The 12,083-nt window shown below is 38.8% G+C and overlaps 1 protein-coding gene across 13 annotated transcripts in view; it reads right to left on the reverse strand.

Moving 5' to 3' along the window:
- LOC127657723 (myocyte-specific enhancer factor 2D homolog) overlaps positions 1 to 12,083 on the reverse strand; it is an 88,242-nt gene that overhangs the window by 30,474 nt on the left and 45,685 nt on the right. For 6 of the 13 annotated variants that reach the window (XM_052146576.1, XM_052146575.1, XM_052146577.1 and 3 more), the window contains exons 4-5: positions 3,192 to 3,326; positions 2,963 to 3,100 (exon numbers count right to left, since the gene is read on the reverse strand). In XM_052146576.1, the coding sequence (XP_052002536.1) occupies positions 2,963 to 3,100; positions 3,192 to 3,326 (273 nt within the window). The remainder of the gene's footprint in view (positions 1 to 2,962; positions 3,101 to 3,191; positions 3,327 to 12,083) is intronic. The other 7 variants (XM_052146586.1, XM_052146582.1, XM_052146579.1 and 4 more) reach the window with 2 other exon arrangements.

The following is a 12,083-nucleotide window of genomic DNA, read 5'->3' on the forward strand; positions in this document are numbered from 1 at the left end:
TTTATAATATGGAGCACACGGCAACAAACAGCACTGTGTAACTACCTAAAGAAACCGTCTCTAATACATACAGTCCAACAAAAGAAATCTAGTGTGCTACTCTTCGAATTCTCAGCCAGAAACTCTGGAACATCTGTGCATTCAACTCAAGATAATAATTGATTCAAGATAATCTCAGTCTTAACACACGGCCAAGTGATAGACAACGGCCATAGGGTAAACTGTACAAGACTGTTGAGACAAGAGTTAATGGTGAAGTGAGAAAAACTGACTGGTTACGGGAAAAAGTGGGCAAAACGCATTTCAATTATGTCCCTTTTAGTTGCCCATCATCTCGGAGTGAATAATTTTGATTGGCTAATAATGTGCGTGTGCTTGTGGGAGGAGTTTAGAAGTAATGTATGAACACTCATGAAGTCAAATCATTCTCCAAATGCCTGTAATGCTACTCAGAGATGATCCTGACTGGAGCATTCAGCAAATCAAAGTAAACACAAGAAAGGATCTTTCAAGGTAAATTTACAACACGTAAGTTTTTACAACACTGAATTATCACAATTATTTATACTATATTACTATATTGAAATAGAATTATTTATGTGCCAAGTTGAAATGTTTTAAATGCATAAATCAGAATAAAGAGCACATCTAAAATGTACTAATTTAAAAATAAATCTCAAATTCCCTTCACAGAATCCACCGAGGAACCCATGGCCAAGTGAGACAGTTAGTAGTGAATATCACAAAACTCCTGAACTGATCAATTTCTGGCCTGTTAAGTAGAGCTCGTAGTACACATGTCGCTGGGCGTCCCCAGTGAGAGGGATTAAGGTTTTAGCACTGCTTCCTCAGGCACTCATGCTGGGATTATGTGGTAGAGAAAAAGAGAGGTGCTGTATGCCTCTGTTTGTGCTATGGCCCGTGAATGGTTTGCCGGGTCGAGCGTGAGAGAGGAAAACTGCCCCTTCATAAAATGACACAACGTTTTTAGCATATACCTTCAAACATCTTTCCACAATATAGTCCCCTTAGAACTTTATATCACATCCTATCTGGATTTGAAAATAGGGAATCATCCAGTGTTTTCAGGTATATTTTAACTATGGTAGTCAATTGTTTAAAAATTATATAATGCTGGTCAATAATTGCCAAATAATTGCCATTTGATGAGAAACGTGAGCCAAACAATTAAATCATTGAACAGACGTGACAAAAAGTGGCTTAAAAGCATGGTTACGTTTACCTTTGCATGGCAAAATTCATCTCATTGGGAATTCAGTTGAAGAATTTCCCCTTGCAGATTTCACATTGAGCTCAAGTTTGGTGAACTTTGATAGGCCAATTAGCTGCATAGACCTTATTCATGGTAATGCCATCTTTGATTTTGAAAACGAGGCTGTGAGGGATAGACTTACCATCTCTTCAATGACACGAATGGTATAAAGCAGTATAAAGCTCCTTGATCACATCTGATTTTCAACTCAAGTTGGCTAGAGTTTTTTGTCTACTGAATGTTCTTAGAAAGTTTTTTTCAAATGTTTTGTCCACGGAATGATCCAAAAACACTTTAAACGGCAGTACAGTCCATTGAAGAGACTGTCCACCTATCTCTCACAGCCTCGTTGTCATTACTATTAGAAATCAAAGAAGGCGCTGCTGCGAATAAGGTCTTTGACCAAGAGGAAATTGCTTGGTTTGGTGGGTGGTGCTTTGTACACAGCTACACTGAATATTCACAATGGATAAGTATCGGTTTTACCAATGTTTTTAACTGATATTTACACGCTACTTCTTAATCGGTTATAGTTTTTTTATATATATATCAAATCTACCAATAAATGAAGTAATTCGGTGGGTGCATAAAGAATAGTGCCCAAAACGGCATTACACTATTATGTGCTCTGCAGGAAACAGCGGTTTTCACGTAAGGAACTAATTGAGATTTACAGTGTTAATTCAGTAACCTTATGCAGCCAGAGCGTTTAACAAAATCCACTTGTGCAAAACTCTCAACATTATATTAACATACAGTATACTGTAACATTTATTTTGTTTTCACCATTAATCATCATCCATGTAATCACACTCTGGGAAGGGTGTTATAACTCTGTGATAAGATTTTGACTAGCCTATTAGACAGGGAAATGTGCAACTAATAAACATAGCAGACATGTAAACGGTAAATCTGTATCGGCATTGGTTCTAAAAAAATATCCAATTTCAGTGGATCACTGTTTTTTCAGCCACCCAGACCACGACCACCACATTTTTAAGAAATCATTAAGAAGTCAAAGTTAATTTGATTGTGTGGATTGTGTGGAGGGACTTTATTTTGAGAATTTTCCATTAGAATTACAGAGGAAGGAAAATGCTAGAGACAGAAGGAACCAATCTTTACTGCTCACATCATGATGAATCATAATCACAATGTAAGCAAAAGGCTATATCAAACTCGGCCACACACTATATACAGAAAGTGAGCTACATGTTTTTGTGCCTCTACCTCCTGAAAGGAGATTCCTCATGCAGTGTTCATGCATAAAGCATTCTTGACAGTGCCTTAATGAAAATCATCTTCACCAACGCCTGTAACAGGACCCAGATGAGTCAGAAGTCTATTCCTGGCAAACTCGATACAAGCATCAGTCAAAGAAAACACGAAACAACAGCACGCAGAACGAAGATGGCTATAAATCAAAGCCACATCGCTTCACCAACGCTTAAAAAAAAAACTGGATTGCGAGGATCAAAGCAATACGTCCCACTCATCGCCCTCTCGCCTCCAACTGCCCTCTCCTTGCCCATGCACACACATTCAGAGGGGATCTGGGGTGGTGGGGAGGGGAGGGGATGGGGGTGAGAGATGGCTGCTGGGTGCTCTGTGAGTTGGTTGCCGGGCCGACAGCAGGCTGTGTGAGTTGGTTGTTGGGCCGACAGGAGGCCTCTTCACAAGGGTACTCACTGATAGCCTATAGCTCTGCATCATTTTATCAAACTCCTCGTCTATCTTTTTGTACTTCTCTTCTGTGTGAGGCGTGAGGGAGAATGGCTCCTCGGGGTCCGGACTCTCTGAATCCCGGTGCTCTTTCTTGTTCAGAGCCTTTGTTTATTGCCCACAGAGGACAGGAGAGAGGGAGAGAGAGAAATAAAAGGAGGAAGGTTAGAATGTTAAGTTCAAGAACAATACTCACTCCATAGCGTTTGAAGAGGATGTCCAGCTCCTCGCTCTTGCGATATTTGTCCTCCTGTAACGGACTTTGGTCGATTGAATCGTCCCCGTCAGGCTCTGGGCTGTTGCAACCATTAAAGCCTTTCTTTCTCAACGTCTTAATGTGTTGAAAACAGAAGAAAGAAAGAGGAGCACATTTCATATTTAGAAACAACAAAATGCAGCACTGATTTATTAAAGGTGCACTCAGTAATTTGTGTTCATGTTGCGATGGCCGATATTGCAGTTTTCTTGCACTTCATACTTACCCCTCGCTGTGTGGATACAACATCATTCTAAAGCAAACATTTTTGGTTTTGGAGGAGTACTATATTTTGCATTCAATGTGCAAAGGTGTCTGATAATGGGGGGGTTATTAAAATAAAATGAGTTGTGTTAGACTAGTCATGTAATCTCAAAATGGCAGCCCCCTTGAGGGTACATGATTTTTAAAGTACTAACATTGTTCAAAAGTACAATTTAATTACTTAAGAATTAAATATTTGAATGAGGAAAAAAATACAGAGTGCACCTTTAAACTTACAGTGTAATGTGTGGCACATAAATCAAGAACTCCACTATGTACATCAGCAAAATGTTTTATGAGGGTGTGAAAATGCTAAATATGATTTTACACCATGACATTGAACATGATTAGACTGTGCAGCCCACAGACAGCTTTGAAATAAGTTAGAAGCAGCTAATAAGAGAGTTTTGGGTTTGAATCTCAGTCTGTCTGTTTCAGCTTGAAAACAGCTTGGGTCCTTGATTTACCAAACAAGCTTTTCTCTAAGAAGCTTTGCGGGGGGTATCGAGACCGATCAGAAAAACATTTTCAGCACAGCTTTCTACCATCTTACAGAGGTCACACTGACGTAAGAGATTTGCATAGCACAAAACAAACCAATCCAAAGCAATATAGATCAACATTGTCTCAAAGTTGGACAATAAACACTTATACAATTACAATTATGTGAATTAGATTCACATAATTGTGAATCTGTTTGTCTGTTTGTCCGTGCAAACTTACCACCACAATACGAGGATGTTGCTACGCTGTTGCTAAAGTGTTCTTCGTGGTTTTAACAAATTGCTCAGCGGTTGTTAGCATATTCTGGGTGGTTGTTTACTCGCCCAAGTTGAAAGAGGATACCCCCAAGTCTATGATTTCTGGTGCCTAGATATGTCACAGGTCCCTCTTCTAATGCAACTCTATGAGATTTGGTCTTCATTTTCTCATTCGCCACGCAAAAATTTTAATTATGATCTCTTACAAAAGTAACAGCACATCTCTATACAACAAGCCATATAATTTAAAGGAAAGTTCCAGGTTTGAAAGTTCCAGGTTTGATAAAAGTTCAAGAGTTCAAAAAAAGTTCTACTCATCCCTCCTTTAAAAAAAAAGAAGCGGCAAAAATTGTGGTTACAGCAAGGAACTGAAAATGGAAGTGAATGGGGCCCACACACACACACACACACACACACACACACACACACACACACACACACACACACACACACACACACACAGTTAGAGAGAAGTGGGTCAGCTGATCAGCTTGTCTCTGAGTCTGCTCCATCTGTTCACCTGTCCCTGTATTTCTCTGCCTGCTGTCTCTCTTTTATGGGGCGGGTGCTTGCTTGTGTTGCCAAGGGAAGATTCCCCTGCAGAGCTCCGCTGCCTCTGACTGGCTAACCTCGTTCTGTAGCGCCCCTCCCCCTGCATCCCTCTGTCCTCTGTCCTCCCGAATGCTCCCTCTCTTTAGCTTCCTTTTCCTGTCTTTACAATATTTCACCAGCTTTACCCGTCCACCTTTACTTAATTTAATCTTTTAACTCATTTCCATTTGTTTGTGATGTTCTTCAGTGCTCATTACTTGTCTATTTACCAATGTCCACAACTTCTTGCTGTCTTTGTGTCCCTAATGCTCTCCCTCGTTCTCCTTTTCATATCTAGTACTACTCTCCTTCTTCCACTTACAGAGCTGACTCATTCCTGTCCTCTGTTCACCTCCTCTCTCCATCCTGTACCCTGAATCGTCTAATCAATGTCCCACATTCTAAAGTAACAAGAATGCAGCCAAAAGATTTCGGGAGGGGGCTTTTTTATTTTTGGGTGAACTATTCCTTTAAGAATTTGGCAATTGAAAAAACAACAAACAAACAAGCATAAATAAGGACCACCAATATAAATATTAGGTGAGACATGTCCCTCTTAATGTCTATAGTGGTTGTGGCCCTACTATGTACACATTCTCTCTCCCTTTTTTCACTCTTGAGTGTGTGACTGTGTGCTCAAATGTGCACTGATGTCTATTCAGGCAGAATGTAATGTCATCTCCCATTTGCACAGTGTAAAGCATAGAAGCCTGTAAACCCCCCTGGCCATCCCTTGAAAACATGCTTAAAGCCTCTGCTTCACAGCAGCCTGCCGGCTTATACACGCTAGCATCCAGATACACCCATCTGACAGATTAAGGCCCTTGTGCACACTCCACTCCTCATCCCTCCATCCCCATTCCTTCTTTAAAGGCCGCATGTCTACCATTATCAGGCCAGCCCGACTATAACTCATACATGAGGCTAATGAAGTCATTTTAGCAGCTGATCTGGGCTGATAGCCCACGGCTCAGCCCAATGTGGAGACGGATCTGAGAGAATAAGATGGAGTACATCAACTCAGTATCTAGGAGTGTTTAGCTGGTGTCCAGCGCACAAGGCTTTCACATCTCTTAAAGAGAGCGGTTAAGAGTTTGCACTCATTTGAACACTTGAAAAGAACTGACTGATATTATTGGTACTTAATGGTAAAGTGTAAAATGTTATTGTGTAAATAGTTTTTTTCACAGCAGTGCAATCTTAAACGAGAACAAGGAATAGACATACAGTCTCTTCAATGGTCTGTACTGCAGTTTAAAGTGTTTTTGGATTGTTCCACAGACAAAACATTGAAAAATATATATTTTCAAGAACACTCAAGTCAAGTCAACAAACACTCCAGACAACATAATCTGTGGAAAATCAGATGCGATCTATTAGCTTTATACAGCTTTATACCGTGTGTGCCACTGAAGAGATGGTAAGTCTATCCCTCACAGCCTTGTTTTCATTCCCGATAATAATCAAAGATGGAGCTACTGTGAATAAAGGCTATCCAAAACCAAAAATGTATGGAAAAAGAAAAAAACTGTACTCCACAGAAGAAAGAAAGCTATATGGGTGAGTAAATGATAACATTTTTATTTTTGGCTGATCTTTGCCTTTAAATTGCAGAGGGACAACTATAAATAAGTTATTTGTAGGTTGATAACCTGAAAAGTGTAAACACTGGCTCTGTGGTGCTTTCAAAACATTGCTCTGTTTGTTTGAGCATTCACCTTTAAATTTCTTAGGCTCAAAATGCCACTTAAAACACTGAATTTCGGAAGTAAAACATGTGGTTTATATGTCTTACTAAAGGTATTTCCAAAGTTTAATTCTGGACTCTATGATGGCACAGCAGTATTATGAAAAATTATGCAAACACCCTTTTCCTTTACACTGTGTCTTAAAGGGAAAGTTCACCCAAAAATGTAAATTTTCTCATGATTTACTCATCATACTGGCATTGCAGATGTGTATGACATTCGTTCTTCTGCAGAACACAAATTAAGATTTTTAGAAGAACATTTTAGCTCTGTAGGTCCTCACAATAACCTTGTTTCCTTCCACTTTTTGCTCTGTTTTGCTATCGACAAAATGAAAATGAGTAAAAAAAAAAAAAATTGCTAAATTTGCCATCTTCTCCCTGAGAAGGTCCTCTTTTATCGCTAAAAATGGTGTGCTTGATGACGTCATGCTTATAAAAACTACCAAAAAATAAGTTCTGGTTTATCGCAAAAGAAATCTGACCTTAAGCCATTTCCATACAGAAATGTGTTTATATCACTAACTGTGTACCTTTCACCTCCCAGATGTCACTAATTGTTTCCCCCCGAAGTTTTGGTAAAATGGGGAGATTATTGAGACAATTCATTGAAATTAGCCAGCTTACTGTCATCTTAATTTCACAAATAAATGCAATCAGAAGAAGAGGAATTGCAATCAAAAGGGAACTGTTGCCCTCGATTTTTTTCCGCCATCTGAGATTCTGACATTCTGGGATTGCCTACCCGGGGAAGAATACATGACTTAGAATTTGGCCAAAACAAGATAACCTAGGAGGCAGCATAATTAAGATATTTACTTTTTGGAACAGCCTTTGCATCAGGAGAGCGCCTATATGTCTTAAAATGCTGCCACCGGAGGATGCTCACTAGGTTTTGGAACAGACCCAGTATTAACAGAACATGCACAGATGAATTGTGCACAATAAAACCAGAGACATTTATTAATAATTAAGTAAATAAGGTCAATTTTGATTTTGCATTGTATTTCAGTCCCTATAGCCTCTTCAGCTAAACTGCTTATGAAAGGGGCAACCTTCATATTTACACCTCCTCTTCTTAATCCCAACTTCTTCTGTCCCTCCATATCTACAGATCTTCATCCTTGAACACCCACACTTCATCTCTCTCTCACTCTATGCGTCTCTTTTATTTTCCCCCTTTCGCTCTCCAAGTCTCTCTTTCTCCCTCTGTCTGTCTCTCTCCTGATTGGGATATGCAGTCAAGCAGATTAACAAGCTCTGGCAGAAGAAGCAGGCAGCCCCCATAAACACACACACACACACACACACACACACACACACACACACACACACACACACACACACACACACACACACACACTCACACACTAGGCACGTGAAACATTGGGGGAGCAAGGAGATGAGAGCAAAGAGAGAGAGAGAGAGAGAGAGAGAGAGAGATACAGCAAAAGAGAAGAGAGGCCGTGTGCATACATATGCATCTGTTAAGTCATGCATTGCTTTGAAAGCATGCCTGCCTAAATGTGTCTGTGTGTGTGTGTGTGTGTGTGTATACAGTGAGCTTTAGGGCGAATGTGTGCAGTGCCAGTTTATAATTTATACACTGCAAATCTAACTTACTTTTTCTTTGTCTCTCTCTCTTTATGGCTCTATTGCAAAACCAAGTGAACTGCCTTGCTACTTACATCTAAACTATTATGGAAAGTCATACTGCCAGTGACTTTTTAATGTTGGCTTGACAAACATAATCTCTTTTTGGATATAGCTATCGATATATCTGACAGTCTGTCTGTCTATCTAGTTGTTTGACTATCTAGCTAGCTAGCTGTTTGTCTTACCGTAATGTCTTTATTACCATCAAACTTCTAACTTTTAAGACTAGTTTAAACTTTCAGACTGCAATATCAATGTTTGTCTTAACAAACTTCACCTATCTAGTTTTTAATGCTCACATTCTCGTGTGTTAAGCACACGAGATACTCACATTTGATTTCAATAAAGACGTGACGCTCTAAAGCCTAATTTATACAACTGAAGAAGCCATTTTTCTTCTCCTGAACGAACTAAAGCAGCCTAGAACGAAAACATCAGTGCATTTCGTCATAATTTTTAGGTGAACTAAAAGAAGCCTCTTCACCCAGTAAGTATAAATTACTTTTAAGATGTCAAACTAAGATGCATAAAAGTACACAGCAGACACAAATATTGGGTAAAATTATTAATTTAGAATTAAACTGATAATTGAATTTGATAAATGATCCATCTTATTATTTAATGAAATATAATTATTACCAACATTTCTCTTGCCTTTTCCACCATCTTGGATTTAGTTTTTTCAAATTCATTGGACTGTATTCCAAGGTTGCCTTTTCTGTGAAGGCTACGATGCTTTAAAATGCTGCCATCGTAGGCAGCATACTGGGTTTTGGACTCTGGGTTAGCATTTGTCTCTGCTAGGGAGATACAGAAAACCTACAAAGCGGTCGAAATTTTCATGCATCTGTCCTTGATGACCCATGTTGATTGGTCGAGGGGAGAAGACATGTTTTTCAATGGGTATAAAAGGCACAGGAAGGTTGATCTGAATGGTTCTGCCCACAAAAACATCTCTTATCAAACCAAATGCTCGGAAACAAGCACTGGGTCTGCCTCTACTGTCACGCTGCCTCTCAATATTACATGAGATAGCCTTAAGCATTTATTCACACACTCATACACATAGCAGCCCAGTGAGGCTTGAGCTGATGTGGCCCACAGCAGCCCAACGCCCTCACCACAGTTTATGCACGCACACTGACTGACACACACACACACACACACACACACACACACACGCACACACACACACACACACACACACACACACACACACACACGTTGTGTTTCCATGTTTTATGGGGACTTTCCATAGACATAATGGTTTTTATACTGTACAAACTTTATATTCTATCCCCTAAACCTAACCCTACCCCTAAACCTAACCCTCACAGAAAACTTTCTGCATTTTTACATTTTCAAAAAACATCATTTAGTATGATTTATAAGCTGTTTTCCTCATGGGGACCGACAAAATGTCCCCACAAGGTCAAAAATTTCGGGTTTTACTATCCTTATGGGGACATTTGGTCCCCACAAAGTGATAAATACACGCTCACACACACACACACACACACACACGCATTCTCTCTTAAAAGATTTCTGCAGCTGCACCCAACAGGAAACATGCGCCTCTACCACTGGGGGCTTCTGAAAAACACACTCACACACACATATACACTCAAGTTCTCACCATCACACGCTCATCTGACACTACTGAAGTATTCACTCCGATGGGATTTTACAAGTGTGTGAAAATGACCATTTAGGACTTTTTTCCTAAGCACTAGACAGGCTTTACGATTGTTCAGGGGCAGCTGACGTGTCATTTTATTTTTTATTTCAGAATGATAAAAACTGCTTTAAAAAGTTTAAAACACAAATAAAACTGCATTTTACATTAATTAGAGCAGGGGTCGGGAAACCTTTTTCACTAAAGAGCCAATTTTTAAATTTTTGGTTGACAATTTGTTCTAAAGAGCCTTACCACAAACTAATAATTTACTATTTTCAAAAACAATGTTTTTCAATAAATTAAAATGTTTATATTGCCAATAGACTACTCAAAAACAAACAAATATGCAAAAAATAATAGGTAACATGTTGCAATATGGAATTGAGTACACGTGTTTTACGGGTCTCCATAAAATTACTACATTTTACAATTTACCATCTTCCCTTTTGGGCTGGGCAATATATAAAAAATATTTTATGATAATATATTGTAATATTGCGATATCCGATTATATGGTCAACCCCAAGGTCGTAAATTTTGCGTAAAAATGTTATTAATTTATTGAAACATGAAAAACTTAAACAAAAAACATTTCCAAAAGATAAATTGCACTTTAAATGAAAAGAAAAAAGCACTTAAAATAACGAAGTGATTAAAAAATCGTATATGTAACCACATCCACAAATCCAAACATTTACCTTCTCCAACGGCTCCATTTGCCATCACGCAAGTATCAGTATGTGGCAACAGATGCAAATTGACTAAACTAAAGGTAACTTCTTACGCACCTTACAGTCTAGCTGATCCCACAAAAGCTCAGTGGGGTTTAGATCCATAACACTCTTTTCCAATTATCTGTTGTCCAGTGTCTGTGTTTCTTTGCCAACTCTTTGCAAACTTTTTCTGTTTCAAAAGTGGCTTTTTCTTTGCATTTCTTCCCATAAGGCCTGCACCCCTGAGTCTTCTCTTTTCTGTTGTACATGAAACTGGTGATGATTGGGTAGAATTCAATGAAGCTGTCAGCTGAGTATATATGTGGCATCTATTTCTCAAACTAGAGAATCTGATGTACTTATCTTCTTGTTTAGTTGTAAACATCTTAACTAAAAGACAATTATAATGTAAAGATAATTATAATCCTCGTCATAATAAATAAGCCTAATAAATAAGCCTAATAAATTCCCTTGTGTTCCAAAAAATGCTGCCAAATGTGTTCTTATCAAATGTGTTTGTATTGCGTTTTGGTAATACAGTTAATACTGCCTAAAGAAAATAAAAATAGAACAAAATTTTATGTTCAAGTTGATCGTGTCTTGTATTACTTTATGATTTAATCACTTTCGTCTTTGTTTCTTTAATACAAAGATACCTGTATATATTGCTGAACCTGCAGAGTTGCAGTCACAATGTGTAAGAGCGAACTGCTCCGTGGAAATAAAGCGAAACATAGCACCTCACGAGATGATCGGAGATCATTTGCAGCATTCTCATAGATACATTATTCTTCCAAACACTTTTCAGTTGAATGAAACAAGAGAAAAAGGAGTGATAACTCTTTACATGCACTTGTTCCACGAGATTCGCCTCTGAACAAACAGCGAATCAGACATAAGCATTGAAATCTTTTCTTTTGTCCATTCTTAAAAATATAATAAAGTGCGTTTCTTCAAGTGCGTCTTTTTGACTAACAGTATTTCTTGTCGTGTGTCACTCCGAGATGTCTTACAGGTGACCCACCTGTTGTGAGTAGATGAGCAAAATTGAATGTGCATGAAATACATTTGGAGAGGAGCTTGCGAACTGGATTGAGTCTCGTTGCATTTTGCAGGTGCCGGGTGCTAATTCACACCCTGGGACACATAAAAAAATAACAAAAGTTAATTAAAAGGTTCCCGACCCCTGAATTAGAGTATGTTACATGACACCACTGAAACTTTTTGAAATGTCATAAAAAATACTTTGCAAAATCAAAAATCAAAAGGTTTTTATTCAAGCAGCTTTCAAGGTGTGTTATCTAAGGTACTCTTCGGCTGGCACTGACATTATACACCACAGACCAACATGCCATGCACACACAGTCGCCATCTTGTGCTAGATGGGACAGGAACCGGATGGGCACTGTGTGTGGGTTTGTC

This window comes from Xyrauchen texanus, chromosome 17 (genome assembly GCF_025860055.1).
Source record: "Xyrauchen texanus isolate HMW12.3.18 chromosome 17, RBS_HiC_50CHRs, whole genome shotgun sequence".
Lineage (NCBI taxonomy): Eukaryota > Metazoa > Chordata > Actinopteri > Cypriniformes > Catostomidae > Xyrauchen > Xyrauchen texanus.